The 24,160-nt window shown below is 42.1% G+C and overlaps 3 protein-coding genes across 3 annotated transcripts in view; 2 read left to right on the top strand and 1 right to left on the bottom strand.

Moving 5' to 3' along the window:
- Nucleotides 1-2,055, top strand: part of mfsd2b (MFSD2 lysolipid transporter B, sphingolipid) — a 35,858-nt gene extending 33,803 nt beyond the window's left edge. The window contains exon 15 of the mRNA XM_015948171.3: nucleotides 1,700-2,055. Within this exon, the coding sequence (XP_015803657.1) occupies nucleotides 1,700-1,748 (49 nt within the window). The 3' untranslated portion in view covers nucleotides 1,749-2,055. The remainder of the gene's footprint in view (nucleotides 1-1,699) is intronic.
- An 873-nt stretch (nucleotides 2,056-2,928) lies between these two features.
- wdcp (WD repeat and coiled coil containing) lies at nucleotides 2,929-8,010 on the bottom strand. The gene is made up of 5 exons (XM_015948174.3): nucleotides 7,588-8,010; nucleotides 7,097-7,350; nucleotides 5,088-6,993; nucleotides 4,864-4,984; nucleotides 2,929-3,241 (listed from the first exon to the last, which is right to left on the bottom strand). The coding sequence occupies exons 3-5, from the start codon at nucleotides 6,990-6,992 to the stop codon at nucleotides 3,051-3,053; spliced, it is 2,217 nt and encodes a 738-aa protein (XP_015803660.3). The 5' UTR covers nucleotide 6,993; nucleotides 7,097-7,350; nucleotides 7,588-8,010; the 3' UTR covers nucleotides 2,929-3,050.
- Nucleotides 8,011-8,091: 81 nt separating this feature from the next.
- On the top strand, nucleotides 8,092-24,092 carry fkbp1b (FKBP prolyl isomerase 1B). The gene is made up of 4 exons (XM_015948175.3): nucleotides 8,092-8,333; nucleotides 8,943-8,990; nucleotides 20,565-20,677; nucleotides 23,327-24,092. Exons 1-4 carry the CDS (start codon nucleotides 8,297-8,299, stop codon nucleotides 23,453-23,455), a joined length of 327 nt encoding a protein of 108 aa, XP_015803661.1. The 5' UTR covers nucleotides 8,092-8,296; the 3' UTR covers nucleotides 23,456-24,092.
- Nucleotides 24,093-24,160: the final 68 nt, after the last annotated feature.

Here is a 24,160-nt window from a genome sequence, read left to right as displayed (position 1 = left end):
CAGTTACTAGAGCGGTGAAAACGCAGTCTCCCTTACAGGTTTCAGGGTTTTTTTGTCACACAAAAATGCCTCACGTGAGAAATTAGACTGGCCTTATGCAAAAAAAAAAAAAAAAAAAAAAAAGGCAATAACCCATAACTGTGATGATCAACGTGGTTTGGAAAGCTGAGATCAACCCCAGCAGCTACAAGTGGAAAAGGAAGAGTTCCAAGGTCAAAAGAACCAAAAGCCCGGTCTCATGTTTCACATCGTAGTGATTCTCAACGGTTACAGAGACAAAAGTGGATCTTTGTGAAAGGTGGACGTCCCGTTACATCTGCTATAAAACTATGTCTGTAGACAAGGAAAGCACCAAACCAACAGACAGTCGTGGCGGTGGCAGTGTGATGGTCTGGGATTTGGATTACTTGCTGTAACTAATGGCACTGTGAATTCAGCTCTCTAGCAGAAAGTCGTGAAGGTTCCTGAACCTTTGACCTTAAACAGGTCATTCATGTGAAATAATTAAAGCAATTCAGCAAAGAGTGGACCAAGGTTACCCTACAGCCATGTGAGGGACTCATCACCAGTTTTCTCAAAGGCTTGATTGCAGTTATTGAGATTAAAGGTCTCACTGAGAAAACATATTTGTTTAGTTTTAAAACACGATTGACCTTTAGGTCATAAACAGGACATTCATGACGCTACATATCTGAACATTACATTTCCAATTGTATTCATAGCCTCGCCCACCTTCGTTTGCGACTGCAGAAGGCTGTCATGATTTTGCGTCCTGGAGAGAGCAGAGCGTGTCTTGTCTAGTAGAAGCTAACCATTAACAACAGCATATCCACAACATGGTGGAAGACGTCCGGGCTTGTTATTTGATGTCTGAATGAAGGCAGCAGAAGAGTGGTGTTGCTATTAGCCAATCAGAGGCTAGCTGTTTGCATATCATGAATATTTTCTTTTCATTTACCGACGCTACACTTCTACTTCCTGAAACAGGAGTGCCAGAGCTTTTTCCACTCCTTTACACTAGAGACCACAGATCTACTAAAAGAATGAGACCTTTAAGGCTAGGGGTGATGACTCTGTTGGTTCGGTTAGCCCTTCCTCCATATTCAATACATCATCACTTCAAAAGTGAATTTTGTATTGACTCGGGATGTCTTTGTCTGATACGAAAACTTGTTTCCCAAACATAAAAACAAAAACAAAAGTGTGACAAAAAAAAAAGCAGAAACAAGCCATCCGTAGGAGGTGAATGCTTTTTTTGCAGCAGTGAAGCCGACGTCGGTTTCTGCGTTATTTTATTTCATCACGATGAACGATGTTACGCCAAAGGCAGTGGTTTTTTTCTGTGTATTCTTTACATCTGTGCCTAGATATCACCTCGTTTAACACAGCCATGCATATGTGACTGCATGCAGACAGCCATTTCTTCATTATGTGTCCAGTTAACTCCAGGTGGACCCCAGTACACCTGGAGCATCGTTTCAATCACTGACAGGATGCAGCAAAGTTCACAAATGAAGGATCTAAAGACTTTGGACTTTCATATTTACTAACAGATCCCTCTTCGGACTGGTTTTTGCTTCATCACGGTGGAGAGCTGTGTGGAGATAGATGAAAGACTAAAATCTTCCTGTATGCTATTTCTTCATCTTCTGTCCATGCTATGAATGTAGCGCGTCACTGATGCTGGTGTCTCTCGCAGGAAACAGAGCGTCGGCTCCAGAACGATGGACGGTTTGAGCATCATGTGAGCTGGACATTTGGAGTGCGTTCACAAAGAAAAGCCACGGATTCCAGCCGCTAGAGCTGGGAGGTTGTTCTTTGGTGTATATTACACTGTTTAATACTGACATTGTTTTATTGTAAACAGGTTTGGTTTTATTCTCACATGTACTGTATAGTCATCTCAGCCGTATACAAATCATATAAAAGTGGGACTAATTTATATAAATGAATGTATATTATTTGCTGTGTTTGACTCAACACTGTTATTTATTTATGATACATGATTACAGAAAGATTTATGAATAAATGCCATAGAGGCTGGGTGGATATGGATACGTTTGTGGGTCTTGTGTTTCTTTTAAGAGTGGGCGACAACAAAAGTAGATGAAAATTGTTTATTTGAAAAATAACCCAGAACAGTGGTACTGACACCTGGTGCCGGTATCCAGCATGTTTTCCTTGTTTCTACTCGAACACACCTAAATCAGTGGTTGAAGCACCTCTGCAGCAGCTAACCGAGCTCTTCGGAAGCCTGATAATGACCTGCTGATTGAAATCAGGTGTGTTGAAGCAAAGTTAAAACTGAAACAAGCTGAGTACCGGCTCCCCAGGACCAGGAGTGAGTACTGCTGACCCAGAAGGATGCTTTAGTGAAGGTTTTGTTGAGTGTTGCTCCCTCTTGTGGCCATGTGTGGTACATACTTTACAGAATAACATTAAGCTCCTTTTTTAATTTTCCCTGGCACGAACAAATTTTACTCATTTTGTATTTTTTTTTAAATTAACTATGAAGCATAACTACAAAATTCGACATTTTGGGAGTAAAATCAGATCATTAATATAATTAATATAATAAATATGAGAATATCTCAAATTTCTGAGTATGGAAAAAATTATATTTAAGTGCCCTCTTATCAGCAGATTCAAACATAAATTATTTCAATTTATGGGACCACAAAAGTAAACGGAGTACTGACTCTCCTAACAAAGATCAAAAATGTTCATCTCAAACCCGTAACATGCCAAATATTTCAGTTCTTGGAACCGATTCTGAATCTTTGTGAATCGATTCTGAATCTTTATAAATACGAATCCCGATTCAGACTTGAATCAATTTTTTTCAGCACCTCTTTTATACGTTATGAAGCTGCCAAAATATTTCAGCAACTGGGCATCATTTAATTCATTTTCAACAACATTTCGTTGGATATTTTCAGAGATTAACGATAAAAACTACACATTGTCTCTTTAAGTTCAAAGCAAAAAAAAAAAAAAAAAAAAAGCAGCAACTCTCTTTAGGACCCTTCAGAAAAGTGCACCAGGAGTCACTATGAGGCCTCGGTGGGTGCTGTTGGACTTTGGCAGGGAGCGGGACTGGATGGGCAAGAATCGTCTGGACTTCCAGGAGTCCGAAGAGTAGTTTTCCTCTTCCCGTTCCGAACGGTCAGTTCCCCTTTGGGCTTGAATGTCAGAGGCACAAATCCATCTGCATCTGCCACAAGTACAATCCACAACGGTCCTGGAAAAAATACACAAAACTGTTGTTTATTCTTTGTTGATTTGACCCAAAACGTAAGACTGTGACAGCAACAACGAGGGTGTGTATTAGCTCAGGAATGGCTCGTCTCTAACAAAACCTCTGCTTAGGAATGGTAAGCTGCTTTTGTTTTAAACCTTGTAAACAGACCTAGGCTCCTAATCGCTTCTAATTATAGCATCGATACAATCACAGTGTTGGGCAAGTTACAAAGTAATTCATTACATTACAATATTACTGATTTCAAAATGTAAGGCATTACACTACTTTTGCATTACTTTAAGTTACTTTCACCAAAACAACTTCAATATGAATCTGGTAATCTGACGCTCAGTGAGCTCATGACATATATGTGGAAGGTGATGTGGTGTGTGAGCTAGGGCTGCTGTTAAAAACAGTCAGATATAATAACGGTGTTTTAAAATGGTTGTTTATTAAATAAAAGCAACAACAATCTGTACTCTCAGCACGCTGCCATCTTATATTAACTGAGCAGGGAGTGAGGGGGGTGGGGGGGGTGGCTCGGCTCCAAGCCTATATTTACCTTGGTCCCCAAATGCCTTGATACGGCCCTGGATGTGGGACTGACTTCTGGGGTGATCTGATTCTATCACATGTATAAATGTTAAATGCTTATATATTATTGCTTTTCACTGGTAAAAATGTGTATTGGGGATAAATCTACCTACTTTTTTTCTTTTCAAGCACTTTGTTTTGTTTTCTTGATTTTATTTGAATACTTTCCGGCCCTTTCTCTCTCTGACCTTCCTGCATGTTTTGTCCGTCTTCCAGAAAAACAATTTCCTAGATTTTCTACTTTCTAACTAATCAGCCAAAGGGATCTACCAAACCAGCAGCAATGAGTTGAAATCACCGGCGCACAGATTATGAACTCAGCTGAAAAGTACATGAAGTACCAGAGAATATGGGCTGATTTAAACGGTCGCAAACAAATGACTTTGTTTTGGTGGAGCGATTTTGTGAATATAACAGTGGCCGCGTGCAGGACACGGCTGGAGTATTTGAGTTATTACCGCTGCTATTATCCTCTCTGCTCATAGAATGCCCGCAAACCTGAGTCCATAAATGACGTCATATATGTGGATACTGGATCTTTTGTCAGGCTTCCCGCAATTTGAATTTTTAGGAAACCCACATCTTTATTCTGGGTTTAAAAATGCGTCGTAATTACCGCGTTACTGACAACTGTACCGAGTAAATATTACCATTTTCTTTCCCCGTAATGCCTTAAATTACCACATTACAGCAAAAAGCAATGCATTACAGTAATTAATTACTTTTGTACCGCGTTACTCCCAACACTGTACATTAATGGAAGAACAATGGCAGAGCAAGTTGTTTAGTTACAAAGTTAAAAAGATGTTCATGATATATTTCTTAAAGCAACAAAAATACATTTGGAGAACAACGGAACATTTAACACTGACCCAAGCAAGGTAAGCCCATCTTGGAAGTGTTCTAAAAATTAAGGCAGGAGGAAGACCTGCTTAAAGGGACCGGAGGGAGTTTCCTCAGAGGTTTCCATTAATTAACCCTGTACCCTCTGGAACGCCGATAACCTGGCAGTGAAGTGATGCACGTACCATACATCATCTCCACGATGGGGAGGTTGAAGAGGTCCTGGAGGACCCGTAGACAGAGCCTCCCCTCACACAGCAGCACTGGCCTCCTCTCATCAATGAACACGTTCTCTGATAGCTGCTTCTTCATGTCAAAGATGAAAAGAGTCAAGAGTCAATTCCTGTTGCCGGGTTTAGGCTAGGGGTGCTACTTAAGCTCTGTGTAAATGTTAAATACAGGACTGTACCTGGCATGTGATGTTGACATATGGAGGTTCGCTTGCACTGGGATACACATTCTGGACCCTCTTGCCGTTCTGCGTGTAGTCTCTGATTTCCGTCAGACACCGCTGCACATCTGCGAAGCGCGTAAAAAGCCTTTCCATGTTGTGCACAAGCTGCTCTAGACCGCGCTCCTTGGGCGAGCCGGACACCTTCTCGGGCACAGGCAGGGTCGGCTCTGCGTGGATCTTCTCCGATAACTCAAAGCGAGGGGAACTCGCCCGACTGGAATCTCTGCTGGCCTGGCCAGCCACCGCCAAGCTGGTCATTCGGTTGATGTGGTCCATGTCGAAATTCTCCACGGTGATGGAGGAACGGCCGGACTGGGCTCTGTCGGACCGCTCGGCCAAGTCCACAGAGGTGGTGACGGTGATGGGTTCGCTGCTCTTCACCTCCTCGACCAGCCGGCGCCTGTTCCCTGGTGAGCAAACTACCCCTCTGCCAGGCAGCACCAAGTCCTTTATCCCTGGGCGCTCCCTGTCATCCTTTGACAAGTGCTCCGAGTGTCTCCTAATCCCTGCGCAGAAATTAGAAGAAGCCTCATTGTTCTTAGAAGAGGGGGATGGTGCGACGGGTGTCCCGCTGTCGTATATCAACTCTTTGACGACGAGGCGAAGAATGAATTTATCTGTGTTGGATGAAGGAAGGAAGGCAGGGTCGTTGGACTTCTGCCGGCCCACCATCATCAGCAGAACCTTGTCACTGAGGAAGCAGACCCCTTTGGGCCGGTCGTTTTGCTGCAGAGAGATCTGCTGGATGTTGGGCATTGCAGAGGCTGTGATGCTGTAGACAAGAACCATGTTGCAGGTGTTAGAAGCCACTGCAACTGTGGAGGCACGAGGATCAAAAGCAACTATGTCAGGAACCAAAATCCCCGGGATGCTAACTTTGCGGGTTGTGGTCACCTTCCGCTCGTAGGTAACCAGGACGAGGTGCGAGCAGTCCTGCCCGGAACCTGTCACGGTGTCGCGGCGACGCAGGTGGATGAAAGGGCTGGGGTCCGAGCGCCGGTGCCTCGCTAGGAGCTGGGTGAGATCGAGAGGACCCGAGCTGGGAATAAAAGATCTCTCCGTGTCAAAAGACTTTCTTCTTGAATCCACAAGGCTATCATCATCTGGCACACCCTGGCCTTGAGGGGACTCCGTCTCTGATGACACGTCAAAAGCCATGCCGGCATTTAAACCACATATTTTATCAAGCGGGAGCTCTGTAGCCACGGCCACCTGAGCCTCTCCCGTGGCTTCAATTGCACAAATGTAGCCCCCCACATCAAAGATGGGGCAGAAGGAGCAGGCCACGAGGCTCTTCTGGATGTCGTTCCAAATGTAAGAATGAAGAGCGCTGCCTATGGCCACCACCAGGCGAGTCCCATCCTTAGTCCAGCAAGCACAGTGAACGAGTCCGCTACTTTTGATGTCTGCTTTGATCCTCCGGTTGTCCACCCTAACAGAGAACAACACGGATGTGTCTCTCTTCGTCAGGACAGCCAGGACGTCCAGTTTAGGGTGCCAGACGCAGCCTTGAGAAAGCAACGGGAACGGCTCGCTCATCTCGCAGGTCTGGGTGCAGAGCAGCTTGTTCTGCTCAAGGGTACTGAGCTGCAGCTGCCACACTGTGACGTGCTTCTTGTGCTGAACAGCCAGCAGCGCAGGAGAGTCAGAGCAGCACAGCGGGCCCCAAAAGAGACCGAGAACATGCTCAAACTGACCAATTACGTTCGTGTCTCCGAACTTCACCTCCCCGTTGATGAAACAGAGGGATGTCAGGCAGACCTGCTTGCCATCTGTCCATGCAATCCCATGCACAGGGTGGATCGCTTGGTGTAGAGTGTTGAGTCCTGTCCTAAGCAGCTTTGCTTTACCAAGATCCATCCTGCCAAAAACAAAAAAGCTTGTTAAAAAGAAAAAAAAAGCCTCATAAATGAGGCATTTACGAGAGAATTGTCTGCTCAGAGGACAAGAGTGGCTATTGCTACCTTTGCAGATTAAGAATAGCAAAAGCCTCTCCTTTGTCTCCTTCAAAGTACACGCTGTAATCCCTCCTGACTGAGCTGAGGCTGTCGTGACGAACACCTATAGCTGCTTACGCCGGATGACCTTAACAGCATAGTTAGGAACCCAGGGCATTAACAATACTTTGTTGGGTGTGTCCCCACACCAAGTCCTTTTTTTTTTAGATGTGGAAACATTAAGTCGTCACCTTCACAGACCCATGCTGGTGTGATTAAAACTGTAAACAAAAATTGACAAAGTTAAAAGGAGACAAATGCAAAACTTCATATTTTTGTCTCTACAAGCAAACATATAAGAAATAAATGGAAAAAAGTTAAATTGCATACGCAGACAAATCTTTAAGAACGTGCATGCATAGTGAAAATAAGCTAGGTTAACTAGATGTAACACGTGATAGGCAAACAAACATGCTTATTGTACAAAAGATAAATAAGTAATAAATAAATGAACATACCTTAAAATATCATAACCATGTTGTCTGAAAAACATAAAAATTACACATACAACTAATTTTATCAATAAATTCGCTTCAAAAGTATCTCTGTCGGTGATTCTGAAAATGACTCGGAAGCAAAACTGAACTACGACGAAGTGCATCATGGAATATGTAGTTAGTTTGTGATAGGGTCGTTTTCGCCATGCAGATAGCTATTATTATTATTATTATTATTATTATTATTATTATTATTATTATTGTTATTTTATTATTATTATTATTATTATTATTTAAAACTCAATTTCAGCCAAAAAATTCGATAAAATAGCTTTACAGTGAAGTAAAAATTGTATAAAATACTAAACATAATACAAATACATAGAAACATAACTAAGACGAAATAAAATATGAATAATCTAAAACATATTTTGTTTCTTTTGATGAATCGACGTGACTTGAAATGGGCTTTTGTGGTGCGGATGCATTTTTCGGCTGAACAGGGAGAACGTTTTTCGTCACAACACCTCACGTACAGTTGACGCTGTCTCGCGACAAAACAAGCTCCCTCTCACGGCTGGTCGAGGCTGCGGCTGCTTAGCGGTCGCTGAATGCACGCTTGCTATCGATTAAGCCCGCTGTCTTGTAGCGTGAAGGTGCACCGCCGGTTATAAAAAAAAGTGCTGTTCGGGCTCTATGTTTTATCGCTAAACTCACAAGAAGCACAACCATGGGCGTGGAAGTCGAGACGATATCCCCCGGTGATGGTAAGTGACCGTGGCCGCTCGGTTGCGTTTGATGTGGGGTGGGAGTGCTGCGGGGGTTCGGCAGTTCCCTGGAATGTCGTGCAACTGCAGCTTTGGAAATATCATACTACAAAATATCAGGTTCAGAGATGAAGCAGTGCGGAATTTTTTAATGGCACAATTGGAGCTTTCTGTAAAGCCGATTTTTTATGTTGCTCATCATCACTCAGTGAAGGCTGCATGGCAGTTTTCCAGAACTATCCATTACCCTGCCAAAATGAATCTGCAAGGGAATGTGAACCAAGAGTTTGCTAAGAAGGTAACCGATTCCCAAAGGATTAAGTAGTGTAAAGCTCTTCCATACCATAAGCTGCATTTTCGCCAAATAACGAACTATCGGGATAAAATACCCAAATTGCTTCCAAAGTCCAAATTATCCCACTCAAAAACCAATCAGACCATAATTATGCATTAAAAATGTGTCCTGCAAATACTTATTAACTTAAAGATGAGCGGCTGGGTTAATGTCAGCATGGCTGCAGGGTTATAGGGAATATTGCATTCCCAGCAGGATCATCCCAACCACTGAATAACCCGCAGTAACATTTGTTTTCTCTTTTCTATCAACAGGACGGACATTTCCAAAGAAGGGCCAAACTTGTGTTGTTCATTACATAGGTAACTATGTTTTCCTCATGCCCAAGATCCTTCTCATTTCCTTTGTGAAGTAGAAAACGTTCCCTTTTGTACAAAAATGCATCATCAATGCTGCCGTTAGTGCTGGCACCTGTATGTAGCTTTAGAAGGATTGTGGCTAATAAGTCTCTCCTGTCAGAAAACGTCAATTAACTTTATTTTTCTTGAAAAGACGAGGCTTATTTAATTGGGGGTGGTTCCAGCCTGTTTCACACACGATCACTTTTCCTCGCGCTCGTCTCCAGTCAATGCCCAGTCTCAAGCCGGGGCCGTAGGACACTGAGACATTTAGGAAATACATTTGGGTTGTTCTGTGCTTCGGGGCTGGCGCTGCAGACAGCTAGGTCAGACAGAAAGTAAACACAACCTTTTTCTCATGTCGTCCGTCAGCTGTCTGCATTTCGTAGGCTTGTTGTGAGTTGATACTGCAAACACTGTAGCACTGTTTACGTGCTGTAAAGTTAGATGTGTATTTGTGTGGTTAATGGTTTTAACTAGTGATGCACCGATATAAAACTTTTGGGCTGATACCAATATCCGATATTAATATAATTGTTATGGCAGATAACCGATATTTGCCGATACCGATATGCTGACGTTAATGCTTCAAAATCAGAAGATTTTGCATAGAATGAAAATGATTAAAGCTGAATTTACGTTATGTACACACACACCACACACATTTATGGTTCTGCAATGATTTCATTCACTGTTCACATGACTAAACAATTACACAGCATCACCGCCTCACCCTCCGAAACAGATACAGAAACAAGATGCTAAAAATATCTGTTAACATGGACCCAGTTTTACTTATCGGACCGATACTGACCTGTTAAAACAATTACTGACATCAGCCAATACCGATTGATGCCGATGAATCGTGCATCCCCAATGAACATTGTTAAACTACTTCCTGCTTCTCTGGTCACTTAAAATGTAAGCCAGCTACAGTGTCCTGTTTACAGACTCCCGTTAACAACCCTTTAGCATGAATGAAAAATGGTGAGTTTACAAAATGTGTTAAAAGCAGTACTTTTCAAATGCGGGGCCAAAATAAAAATCCCAATTATAAAATAAAAGCATCCAGTCACACTTTGAACATACACTTGCAGCATTATTCTGCAGGCTGAACTTGATCGATATGTATATTTATTCATTTTTACCAATTATTTTCACCTACATATAATATATTTTTATTGATAATGTCTATAACTTGTTATAGCAGAAGTCTTCTGATTATGTAAAACCTGAAATATCCCGAGGTCACATTTAAAGAAACTTCAGACACCAATTTATGCCAGCAGGCACAGCGACATCATGAACCGACAGCACTGCTGTGTAAGCAGAGAAGAGCTGCTATGGGAGCCTGGGGGTCCAAATGTAGTCTGTTTGCATAAAAGTGCTAATGTTTGGAAATACAAAGGTTTTAAAATATTGTTTGACATGGTGCAAGACAGTGCATGAGAGTCATAATTACAATAATATTTATTCGCATCAGATATCACCACTGTGTTTTGCCCTCATTCTGCACTTTATTTCTTGTGCTGGCTTTTCAAAACGCCACAAGATCTATGGGAGTTTAGCCTTTTGGAGGAGGAAGTGCATCATTCCTCATTCAGGAGGCATTTCAAAATAAGAGCTGATTAGTTTTATTAATAGTCTGTCATTGTTTGGAGTCTAAATTCAAATTAAAATACACCTTAGATTAGTCATTGTTAGCTAATAGCACAGAAACCTGTGATTTTTAATGTTTGTGTTGCTTTTATGTCATGATTGTCTTGTAAGCAGGAATTTATTTATAAACCAAACTAGTATTTCAACATTGCTTTGTTTAAAACAATCACTACCTTGTGTTTTTAGACCGAGTTTGTTGGTCTGTCCCCCTCCTGCCTTTGCTTTTTGAACCACAGGATTTGCTCAATAAGCTGCTGGTATTTCAGAGGCAGTCTCACACTAAATGTAGCATTGGGCCAAAACAGGCTTTACCTAACAGAAAATAAAAGGCTAATGATATATTATTGTACAGGGGTTTTCCTGACTCGAATGGAGGCAGAGGTACCATCCTGACCATGCGCCAGCACATGCATACTCTGTGCATTCAACTTCCTCACTTTTTAAAGGCAACATATTATAAAAGGCTCATTAATATGCATTAGATTGGTGTTTAGTTCCCTTTTTCCCATCTGATATTTATAGTTAAAATATTTTTAAATACTTGACCAACATTTCAGTAACATTTATAACACCCATCTTAGTCAAAATAACACATAAATATATCCAGTAAAATATAATGCATTTCATTAACATGCATTTGTATTGGAAATGGTAATAACATTTAATTTCTGCTGCTAACAATGTAATGGTGCCATGGCTATTATGTACGGGTTAGGGGGGTGTTCTGTTTCGCCTTGGCCCCCAAAATGCCTTGAAACGGCCCTGGGTGTGTGACTGAGTTTTGAAGGTGATCTGAATTGTATCAGATGTATAAATATTACATTTGTATAACTTATTGTTTTATACAGGTAAAAACGCGTAGTGGAGATAAAGCTACCTATTTTACTTTCAAGCTTTGTTTTCTTGTTTTTATCTAACTATGTTCCTGTCTGTCTCATCTTCCTGCATCTCCTCTAAACTCTCCAGAAAAACTGCTGCCTGGATTCTTACTTTTTCACCTCATCAGTAACTTTTGAACTACGCAGATCAAAGGGATCTCCTGACTGCAAAGCGTGGTGCGCGTTTCGATGCTGCGTCAGTGAGGTGAAATCACAGCAGCACACGATGAGCGAGCGCGTCAGGAACGAGTAAAATACAGAGTACCAGAGGATTTAAACGGATATGAACGAACGATCATGTGTTAATAATAATGTTTTGTTGCGCCACCTTGAGAATGAATCGTGCGCCAGATGCAGCGGGGGCACCAACGATCAGCGCTCTGCGTCCTCTCCGCTCCACAGAATCCCGCTACGCTGACTCCATAAATATTGTAATATAGGTAGAAACTGGATCTTTGCCTGAAAGATGTCTAGCTCCTCACAACTCGATCACTGCTCCTGGATGAAAAACCGGACATTTTGATCAGTGTAGGACCTCCCCCTTCCCCGGACGACCTGGACAGAGTGAAAAGTGGACATGTCCGGGGGAAAGAGGACGTATGGTCAGCCTAGAATAGCATCGACCATAGATATGTACCAACTAACGAGAAAAGCAATTTTTGATCTTTTTTTTTTCTGCAACGGTTTTAGCGCTTTTCGGTGCACCGCTGCTGACACAGCGCCCCTATAGTGGTGCAACGCTGCATCTGCAGTTAAAATAACATCCATACAGCCGGGGGCAGAGTGAAATCAGGCTGGGGCGGTGTCGGTACAAGATCTGCTCGGGTGCAAGATCGGCTCGGGGTCCTTCGACTGCCGATGACGTCAAAGTACGGCAAACCGACTCGGACAAAATACACTACACGTCTATACTGTTGGAAAGAATTTAGCAGTTTCGTTATTAAAATAACGTTTCTTAAGACGTAAGTTTGTGTTTATAATGGTATTTGTAAAATAAAACACTATATCTTATTCATAATGTTGAACTCCTCTTTGAGCACATCCCTTGAAGAATCATAGGTATTAGCAACACCTGTGAAATTGTATTTGCAGGAAAGAAGTGTGTCCCGTTTATTGAAGTATTTTGTGTTTAGAGTTTTTGACGTCTTGTCATAGACTGTAGCTGCTAGCCAAAACTCTGGAGTTAAAAGTTTTCTGGCTTTACTAAAAAACCTGTCTGTACTTATTTGATTGATGGTATTTTTACTTTCTATTAGACTCCAAATGTAATCATTTGGCACGTTTGTAATTCATTATTTGCAATAATGTAATCGGCGATATTAGCATTAGCATTCCTATGGGTTTTTCCATGTATATTAGCATTGCGCTAACCACTCGCTGCCAAATTGCAGCCTTTGAGATTAGAAAATCTCCTGGCTTTACTAAAATACCTGTCTGTACTTATTTGACTGATGGTATTTTTACTTTCTATAAGACTCCAAATGTAATCATTTGGCACGTTTCTAAATCATAATTTGTAATAATGTAATCGGAGATTTAGCATTAGCATTCCTATGGGTTTTTCCATGTATATTAGCATTGCGCTAACCACTCGCTGCCAAATTGAAGCCTTTGAGATTAGAAAATCTCCTTTTGTCACATCGCAATTTAATTGCACATGCAGTTAATCGTTCAGCCCTAATATACATGCAGCTCTATGCTACAAGTGTATTTTCAAAGAGGTAATGATGGATTTCTTTGTAAAAGTTGTCCATCTTTCCAATAGAAATATGTTCATATGTTTTTATCTGTTGTTTCACATTCCTTTGCGTTTTTAGTGTTTTACGACTGTTAGTTCGAGTATTTTCTTGTTTTCATTTTTTCTTATAAACTATGCTTTAAATGTCATTCTGAACGTGTTAATTTAACTGTAATCTTTTAATGTACAGCGCCTTGTCTGGTTGTAATGCCATGTTGAATGCGCTTTATAAATAAAATGGTATGGTATGGTATGGTAGAAAGATTTGCCTGGACCAACGTAACATGATAACAACGTAACGTGATTACGTAATTCCGTAAGGTTCATGTTCAGCCAATCAACTACTTTGACGTCATCGGCAGTCGACGGACCCCGAGCCGATCTTGCACCCGAGCAGATCCTGTACCGACAGCGGCACGAAAATAGCTGGAGACGACCGCCACGCAAATTTGAACGCAGGAAAACCCCTGTTGCATCAGTAGAAGGACATTCACAAAGGTTAGAGGAAATTTGAGGGCCGCTGTTTGGAACTATCCAATTTTCTTTCAGATCAAGCTAAACATTTGTATTAACTACGGTCATTGAAACCGTATTTACACAGTAAGTAACCGGCCATGCACAAATGCTTGAATTAAGAGCTTCGTTAGAATCACCCCAAATAAACTGCTGATATATTTTAGCAAAGTCGAAAATACTAAAAATTAGTTTAATTGAGTTTGAGGGCAAAATCTTTAAAATAATCCCACAAAGAGATGGGGATAGAGTTTAATCTGGGACATTAGCCTGTCCAAGTTCATCCAGCTGGCTCTAAGTGCACAACCACAGAGTGTAACCTCAGCTCAACCCTGCCCTAGTGTTAGTTTTCCAGAAAGCAAAGACAAACGCAGACAGTAAGGAGATACATTTCCCAATACATGATGGGGTTGGAAACTGCTCTGGTTTCCAGTATTTAGCATCCAAGAGCCCCTCTTTCAGAAACACTCCTGATCTATCCTAATTCACCTCCGGGATTTTAATGCAGACACACGTGCCAGAGCAAACAGACATGAATATATGTGCATGACCCTTCACTGGCTCGGGTCGAAGTGTTGGGAGACCAAATTAGAAGACGGCCACTCTGAAGGCACCAGATCTGACCTCAAAGCTGCAAAACTTTCATTCCAGTTTGTGTCCTTCCCAAATGTGCTTGGGCTCACGGAATGGCAGCTCCAACAGCTGAAATCCTGCCATCTCAGGCTTGTTTCTCTACAGCAGAGTGTCATTGTGGAGGAGAAGCAGACCAATCTGATATCTGTCGGCTATAAGGAAAGAAAACTAGCCTGAGAGTCTTCATAGATGGTGTCGCCACCAGGCTTCAATGGCTAATAGATCCGTTGGTTCCATCAAGCACAACGTTTGGAAGGATGTGATGTCATGTCTAAATTTGGCTGTCATTCTTTACCATGTTTGTGCTCTGGAGTTTACGTCTAAACACGCCGAGGCTGAGACCTCAACACTTCATATGTCTAACCTGGAAATCGTTGGCTTTAGATCAGTCTCGTGGATTTATAAGAAAAACTTGAGATTTAAATGAGAATCGTCTGCTGTAGGAGCCAATAGTGATTTGGTTTAGATTATATTATGGTCTAAGTTTATTTTGATAATGTTTTATGTACATTTCAGTTTATTGCACTACGGTTTGTATTTCCTTTAACCACTGGTGGCACTGCGGAGCTTATAAAGGTGTTGAGGTGGCAGTGCACTGGCGTTTTTTGGGTGACGGGAGGTCACACGGTTTTTACCGCTTTGTTTGGTTTCATACGCCACATCTAATTTGCAGTTATAATTTTAATCACTTACATAAACCTTGATAAGAAACGGCCGTTCTGGACCCTGCGTGATCGTCAACATATTCAATAAATGGGACAATAAACCCAAACCCGCTTTCTGCCTGGACAGTATTGTTGAAGCGAGTCATTGCCTCTACCCGCACCCGAGGGTGACTAAAAGTGGGACTTCATAGTCACTACATCTGCTGTTGAGTTTCCTTGGTGTTAGACTGCCATCGCACAAATCTTTACTCTTGAGGTTGTTCATAATTCTCGTCCACTTAGTGTCATGTGGAACAATGTTTAGTGTACTCCTGAATGAATAAGTTTCACCAGCAGCTTGTGGTCTGTGAGCAACTTGTACCTCTCCAAACCACACAGGTCCTGGTAGAAACGCAGCATCCTCCTAGCAGGGTTTAAATGGGGATAGACGTTAAATCGACCAGCCGACATATCGGGCCAATATTTACCATTTTTTACATATCGGCATTGGCCGATATAACTCCTTAGGAAGATTTAAAGTCAGGCACATCCCCAGGCAACCCAGTGCTGCTGCTAAATTTAATTTAAATGGTAAATGGTAAATGGCCTGTATTTGATATAGCGCCTTCTAGAGTCCTGGAACCCCCCAAGGTGCTTTACAACACAATCAGTCGTTCACCCATTCACACACACATTCACACACTGGTGGGGATGAGCTACAATGTAGCCACAGCTGCCCTGGGGCACACTGACAGAGGCGAGGCTGCCGAGCACTGGCGCCACCGGTCCCTCCGACCACCACCAGCAGGCAACGTGGGTTAAGTGTCTTGCCCAAGGACACAACGACAGCAACAGACTGAGCGGGTCTCGAACCTGCAACCTTCCGATTGCGAGGCGAGTACTTAACTCCTGTTCCACCGTCGCCCCATGTATATTTACTAGGGATGTAAGAAAATCTCGATATGGCATTATATTTTGATATTTTTTCCTGCAATATTACGTCGATATTCAAAAGCTGTGTATGGAATTTTTGGAAGAATTTACATGCAAACATTTGTGTATTTTCTTTTCTTTTGGTACAATTCAAACATCGACCACTAGTTGGCTTTGTTTTCTTGTTTTTATTTAACTATGTTCCTGTCTGTCTCTCATCTTCCTGCATCGCCTCTAAACTCTCCAGAAAATCTGCTGCCTGGATTCTTACTTTTTCACCTCATCAGTAACGTTTGAGCAGATCAAAGGGATCTCCTGACCGCAAAGCGTGGTGCGCGTTTCGATGCTGCGTCAGTGAGGTGAAATCACCCGCAGCACACGATGAGCGTGTCAGGAACGAGTAAACGACAGAGTACCAGAGGATTTAAACACATATGAACAATCGTGTTAATAATAATGTTTTGTTGCGCCACCTTGAGAATGCATCGTGCGCCAGGCGCAGCGGGCAGTTAAAGTTTTATTCTGCTGCCAGAGCTCATTTACATACTCTGTGCTCAGACTAACTTGACATATAATAATATATGCGCGTCTCCTAGTTACTCTTTTATATCAATGAAGGATGATCAAGACTTCACTCGTTCTATTAAGATGTGTACGCCTGCAGCTGGGAAACAGGCTAGCACAGACAGGTCTGGTAGACGGATATCTTTACACACATCTCATGTCATCCAAACTTGAGCCCGAGGGGCCTGCTCTGCTAGCAGCCACTCTAGACCAGGGGCAACACAGGATACAGTAAACCCAGTAAAAATAGCCCCACCCCAGCGTGGTGTGTGGATTTCTGCCAGCCTACTACCAAGAGAAATCCTATCAAGAGGAGAAACAAATCTGGGAGTCAACATCAGGAAGGGACAAGCCTTGTCATATTTTTGCAGACTCCCACCCATGCTTAGCAATACAAAGAGGGAAAACAGAGCTGTGATAGTGCAGGGGTGGGGGGAGTCGACAACAAGGACTTAAAGTGCGCTCTCTATGTGTGGTGTAATGTCAAACCATGATAATTAATAAATAGTTATTTATGGTAAAATGTCAGAAGATTATTTTTAATGTCATAATCTTCTGTTTTTTAAACGAACAGGGTGCAGTTTTCTTTCTTCCTGTTCTCTTACTGGTTTTATGCAGCCAACAATGGGAGTCTCAGCCTATCGCTAAACTCTTCCGCTTAGCTTGAATCAACAGATATGTTTCCTTTAGAAAACAGGAAAGCTTATAGATTATAAGTGACGGTATCTTCCTTCAGCCGGCTGTCCCAAAGGCTGACAACCAGACCACTCACAGGAGTCAACCCCAACACCCTCTCTGGCTTCTTGCTTGTGAACAGAAGCCAGCCAGGGTTGGCCTCCAATTTGCACACATCACCTGCAGAAACTGAACCCGTTTTTATACACTTCTTGGCAGAAGTCCCCCGTATATCTGCTTCTTAGGCAACATGTAGCAGGTGTTATTTGCGTTGGTGTGCGAACCCGACGACTCTGTAATTGGACAAGGCCCAGACTGCTGATATATGGGCGACTGGGGGTTCTTGGAAATGATGGACTTGCTAAGTTTAGGGCCCACGAAAGAAGAGGAGCAGTACAGTATCAACATTCATGTGACTTGATGAGGAAGACACCGTAACCAAACTTCAACTGACACCAACTTTAAATGCCAAATATTCACACTTGTTGGATTACGACAAAGGAACACAAATCAAAAGACCAACGCAGGGCATAACACAGGTGGATGCTTCAGATTAGTTTATTTTTGAAGCAGCATTTCCTTAACCTGGCAAGCCATCTTACATATGTGAATATATAGTCTGGCCACGACCCATAGGGAGAGTGCAGTTGTGGGTCCCACATGTTATTGAACAACAAACGTGATGCGTTCATCGCTAGCGATGTCAGTCAACAGGGCAGGCAACCATAAACGAAGAACTCAAGTATCTCTCTGCTATCGACTCGAAGAATAGTCCAAAGTTGTTGCCAAAGCAGTTTGAAACAAGCCGACGCCAACCTTTTTTTCCCCAGTTGCAGTAACATCCTGCCCACCAAATCGACAGAGCGCTGTGATTAGCAAGACACGACACTGTTGACGCTCTGATGAAGCGTGCCTAGACTGGCCTTTTACTTATGCTACAGTCTGTCTAGATAGCTAGGCTAGCATTTCCTGGAAACATGACTAAAATACATGTTAAAAGTAAACTATAACCAGAACATTAATGTTTTTGCTGACATTGATAAATGGGTAAATCAAATTGATATAAAGCTAAGTTCATTGAATGTATAGATGAAATACACATGTGCCACAGTTGTCTTAAAAAAAAGTCTTGTACGTTCCTACGCAAAAGCCTGGGGTGTTTATCAACGCCAAGGAACCTCGCCATGATGTCTTGGCCCCGCCCCGGTTGCCTAGGAAATACGTCATCAGGAACCGCCAGGACGTGTTCCAATGTTCATGTTCTACTGAGGCCTCTTTTCTCCATTTGTTAGCCATTTAGCTAGCTGAGCAAGGATACACGGGAGGTGTGTTGTAGTCTAGCCTTGGTCAAAAATTACCCAGAATACAGTGCAGTATTTTCAAAAGGATGGTGGATCAGAAGCCGGCAGCTACTTTAGGGGCAAATTTCAAGTTTATAAGTAAGTCAGATAATTTAAAATGTTTTTTTTTTTAGATCCAAAGAAGTTATCTATGGTTGGTTAATTGCTTATTATTATTATTAATTGCAGCTTCGGTGGCTAGCAGGTAGTAACTCGCTTATATATTTAATTTAACAAATATATACACAATTTAAAAAGTAAAAGGCTCGTTATATATTTATATTGAAACTTATGCATAAAAAATATAACGTTATCTCCCTTGTCACGTGATGTAACGTGACCACCATGGAAGCTGAGGTCACGTTATGCAAGTCTGTTCCATATAACATTTATTCTTTTATTTTTATTTATTTATTTTTGACCAAGGAAGGACAGTGTCCTCGTAAGTAAGGCGCCTGGCCTCGCAAGACATCGCCTCGCAAGGCCAGGCGCCTTGACATTGAGAAACACCCCTGGAGTTGTCTCTATATAGTTTGTCCTCTAAAGAGACTAACTAAGGCAAAAGTTTTTCAACTTTAGTTTCTCTTGAAAATTGGCCTCATTTTAAAGTTTGAAGTATGGTGGCACTCAACAAAACTGCTGTTCCTTCTCATGACAAATGTACATGCTCATGTAAGTGCACGACAAAGTTGTTACAGGAAATCAGGAGCATCCTTGAGCAGTTTGACTTCCTGTTTTGAAGAAAAGTCAGCCAGCTCACCAGAAATGGATGTGCAGAAAATGACGTGTGGGGGCAAAGTCCATTTTGTTATACAAGAAATATAGATGTGATTATTTATTTACAATCGCAATTACACTCAAGGCATGAAGCAAAACATGTTGTAGAGTACTCCAGCCAGGACCTGGTACCTGGATGCAGGCTGGTGCAAAGACACGACTGACCCATTCAAAGGTTCCTTCACTACTTTGGCCTCTGGAGATGTAACAACGGCTGGTCACCTAATAGGTGTTGTCTAATTTCCTGCCATCTGAATAGAGGTGATACTCTAGTCAACAACCACAGTGTGGAAGAGCTTAATTCCTCAGGTAACAAGGCGTATAAATTCCTACTAACACTTATCTGGACCCACTAATCATAAGTAAAGGGACCTAAGCCCATTTAAGCAAATAGCTTGTCTAAACTTTTTCATGTAACAGTTTGAATGTGATTCTTTGCCAAATCGTGTGTCATGTAGACACAACACCGGTTTATCTCTTGGGTGTGGTGCTTTCCTTATGCTTGAATGATTCACAGATGAGTTTTAGGAGTCAACAGACAAAAAAAGCACAATCCTCTACAAAAGATCCTGTGTCTATTGAAGCCATTTAAAACCAACCTTTTATTTTACCCAGTTGTTATGGTCCCAAAAGCATAATGCCTGAGCTAAAATTCTTGGAATATTTTTTCGTTGGGGTCTTCTTCCATACCGACATGTTTCACAGGAACAACAGTTCTGTGTTTGAAGTACTGAATTGTTTTTATTCCTTGCCTTTCAAAAGGGGTCAGCCAGTTCACGAGACATCAGAGGAGCAAAAACATTACGTTGTGTCTGTGATTCCCTCCAGTTGTTAAAACAGCTAATGAAGCCAACCAGTGTTTTCCTGCCTCTTGATGAGTGTTTCATGGCCTCAGTGTTATCAAACCTGACTGAATGGTCACAGTTAAGAAGGAGACGAGTCCTGCGCTGCCTTTGTTCACCCTTTTTCCCAGTGGTCTAGATACATGCAAGTAATGGCCCAGTTAACTTCAAAAACAATCCACAAAACCAGGCCAGCGCGTTTCCCCTTCACATAGCCTTTGTTCAATGAAACCAAACTCAAGAAAAGAAACACCACCAGGACGACTAGGAGCTAGTACCTTTGTACAAGTCCTCAAACAGTTGTGGTCTCTAAAGTGCGTTTGTGCCTTGTTTCTTTGGCAGGTATGCTACAGAATGGGAAAAAGTTCGACTCCTCTCGAGACAGGAACAAGCTGTTTAAGTTCAAGATTGGACGAAGTGAGGTTATTAAGGGATGGGAGGAAGGAGTAGCACAGGTAAGAGCAAGTTTTATTGTAATCTTTTTTGCATTAAACACCTGAATGTTTATTTACTTGATTGCCATATTTAGTGTCTTTCTGACAACAAATTACTCTATCACGTAAAACTTTTATTGTCCAAGGGAAAATATTTGTATAGAAGAACTTTTCTAGCACTTAGTTTAGTAGTTTCTTATTCGTGTGGCTCTGCTTACTTTTTCTGCTTGTTGAGATCACACCACTTTGTAGCTGTAGCCTTTGGTGCATGTCTTCTAAAACCTCAGATCCGTTGGTGCAAAAGTAAACTTACTTCTGGACTCTCAAGGGCCCAGTTAATGCCCATATGCTTCTCACCTGCCATACCCTTACATTTCCATACCTTCAACTATTTGTAAATCCATTTATCAAGGTAGAATGTACCTTTGATTTTGATTTATTTTTTTTTACCCGCTGCTTTGCGTACATTACACCGATCAGGCCCTACCCTCTAGCTGCTTTCAAAAACGCATGGTGGCGCCATATCGGAGTAATACTGCTGACCTGGTGGGTCCTTTGGATGCGCTGTGGTGGTCAGGCGAAAACGTTGTGCAATTCGTGCCACCAAGCTTGATAGAAATACTACAGTAAAGCTGAAATTTTGAATGAAGATCACACCTTTTGCACAACAGAGGGTGATGATCACACATGGCATGTCCGCCGAGGCTTTTTCAGTAGCAATATTTAAAATTCAAGTCATTGTGGGGAGTCCCATTCACGTTTGTAAACGGTATCAGCTGAGATGACAAACTGGAGCTATGCAGAGATCTGGGAGCTTCTGGCTTTTAGAGCTGAAGAACAGATCACCAGACAGTTCATGAGGGCCGTGGACAGCCACCGTTTAGAGTGGCTTTTAAAAAAAGTAGAGTGACTGCAGAATAAAAACAAGTTATGGGTTCGACACACGGGAGGCGACAAATGACCGCCATCAGCGAAATTAGTCGCTGTCGCTTTTATTACCGGACACACGGGAGGCGATCCGCGGCAGCGGCCAGCGGCAAAGCCGTCTACGCGTTCTGTTTCATGGCGAAATCGAAACTTCCGTTGTTTTGTTTGGCTGTGTCAGGTTGGAGGGAATTAAGGTTATTTAAGCGGTTCAGAGTTAATAAAGCGGTAGATATGATGTTTCACAAGGTGATGCTAGAGTTATGTGAAATCTTACTTGTGATTTTACTATAAAACATAATAATAATCAACTTCTTCATGTTTGCTCGGAGATGTACGGAGCATCCTGTCCGCTCATTGGTCAGTGAATGAAACCTCTGTTGATTGGTCCTCGTCTGAGCGACAGCGATGAAAAGTTGAAAATGTTTAAACTCTCTGGGATCGCGTCGCCTGTGCACGACACGTGCCCGAGCGCAAAATTTCACACGCACGTTTTTCGCGTTTCGCTTGGTAGGAGGGAGACCCGCGATTATCGCTTTGTCGCGCATGTCTCATTGAAAATGAATGGAGGAGAGGCGATGTCGCCTCCCGTGTGTCGAGATCATAACGTCCAAGCTAATAGGATGTCCGTGACAGCGCGGACACCACCCCTACACCCCCTTTATACCGTTATAGAGTAATTTTTTATGAAAAACACATGATCGTGCCACATTGCCGCTACAGGCTCCCTGGTACCACCTTCGCTTGGTGGCAAACTGGTGCCATTGTTTTTTAAAACAAGGTACTTACTCCTCAAATTACTCTAGTTACATGATGGTTGCATTTAGTGCTCTTTGGCTTCTAGATAAAGCCATTAAACTATGCAACAAATGATGATCATAATTATTTAAATTATTAATTAAATCATGATTTCCAAGCACCAGTTCTCATTAAGCTGTTTAACAAGTACAACTGGCATGGACGGAGCCCAGGTTTGAACCGGCAACCCAACAACTACAGGGCGAACTCCTAACTCCTGATCCACCGTGGCCCCTATTCAGCTGTGATTAAATCTTATGAGACTGAAACAAGTTTTCTCTTCCTACTACTTCTCTTTGCTCTGAAAAAGACATCTACATCGTTGAAACGTTCGTATTCCTTCCACTATTTGGTTCTTTTCTGAACACAGAGCAACAAACTTAACAAAATGTTAGCAGTAGTTTTTATTTGCATCTAATAAATACTCACGTGAGTGGACCAGCCTCCTTTCTTCACCAAAATGTGTTTTGTCACACGTACGCACATGAAGCTATAAAATGCATAGAGGTATTAAAGAAAAGAAAACTCAAATATTTTTTTCGTAATGTTCAGACATTAGATGAAACCACATGAAATTTTCCAACTAAATGTTCCTTTTTAGTCCATCAGTTACATAAACAAAATACGGATAAGACAGATGTGCCATGAAAGCAGAGAAGAGCAGCTGCTGAAGCCGATGTCTAACCGAGAGCATGTGCAGTTCGTTTTTTTTTTCTCCAGATCATTTGGAGGCGGTAGTCGATATTAGTGAAGTCATAGTTTTTGACTTGTCATGAGTTGTGATGTGTTTTGCCCTCTTTCTGCCAGGATTTTCTACTTTGTTGAGTGGTTTGCCTAAAATGCCTTTTAAAATTGTGCTTGACAGGATGAACTGGGTCTGTTCTTTTTCTTTTTTCCAACACATCATTACATCATCCAGACATGTTTTCTTTCTCTCGTTTACCGCAGATGAGCCTTGGCCAGAGGGCTAAAATCACCTGCACACCAGATATGGCTTATGGAGCAACAGGCCACCCTGGGGTCATCCCACCAAACGCCACGCTCATTTTCGACGTGGAGCTGCTCAAGCTCGAGTGACAGCCGCTCACAGTTTGAAGGCTGATGGAGGCTGCGCTCGCCACATCCTGTTCCTACAGGGAGACCATACCCAGTCGCTGCCTTTTACCTTTTAATCTGCTCCTCTTTCATTTTGATTTCTACAGTCTCGTTCAGTTCGGTATTTAAGTGTTATTTCTGCTGCTTTATTGCTATCTGTTCATGGTAGATTCTGCTTGGTGACTTTCACACCCTGCAAGACTTTTACACATGCACACATTTTGGTTTCTACTTATGCTTATTTGAGTTTCATCTCATGTAGATTTTGTTAGAAAGAAAAATCTTTAAGCAGACGAAAATCAGCATTTGCATTGGAATCTAAACTGCCTTAGAATTTGTACCACAGGGGACGGGTACACACACACGCTCAAGAGACAACATGTCCTCTCTGTACATTATCTGGGCATTATATACCACTGTCGGCATCGCCACCTGGATGAAGGCTTGTTCTGCTGAAAACGCTTAAATCGTTGCTGTTTGGTTTATTTTATAACCTATAAGCACGTTTACTGTACCCTTGACGTTTAAGCCAATGCTGTACAGCACTTACGAAGAGCCATTACTACTGCAACAGTTTTCTGACCACTTCTTGAATAAAATGGCATGTACTGTGTTGGAACATCTGTGTCTTGCATTAAGTAATGTTTGAGTAAAAAAACTCCATTATCACCATCTAGTGGCGCATAC

Source organism: Nothobranchius furzeri, chromosome 2, assembly GCF_043380555.1.
Source record: "Nothobranchius furzeri strain GRZ-AD chromosome 2, NfurGRZ-RIMD1, whole genome shotgun sequence".
Lineage (NCBI taxonomy): Eukaryota > Metazoa > Chordata > Actinopteri > Cyprinodontiformes > Nothobranchiidae > Nothobranchius > Nothobranchius furzeri.
The sequence above is the reverse complement of the archived record's forward strand: the minus strand, read 5'-3'. Positions and strand labels throughout refer to the sequence as shown.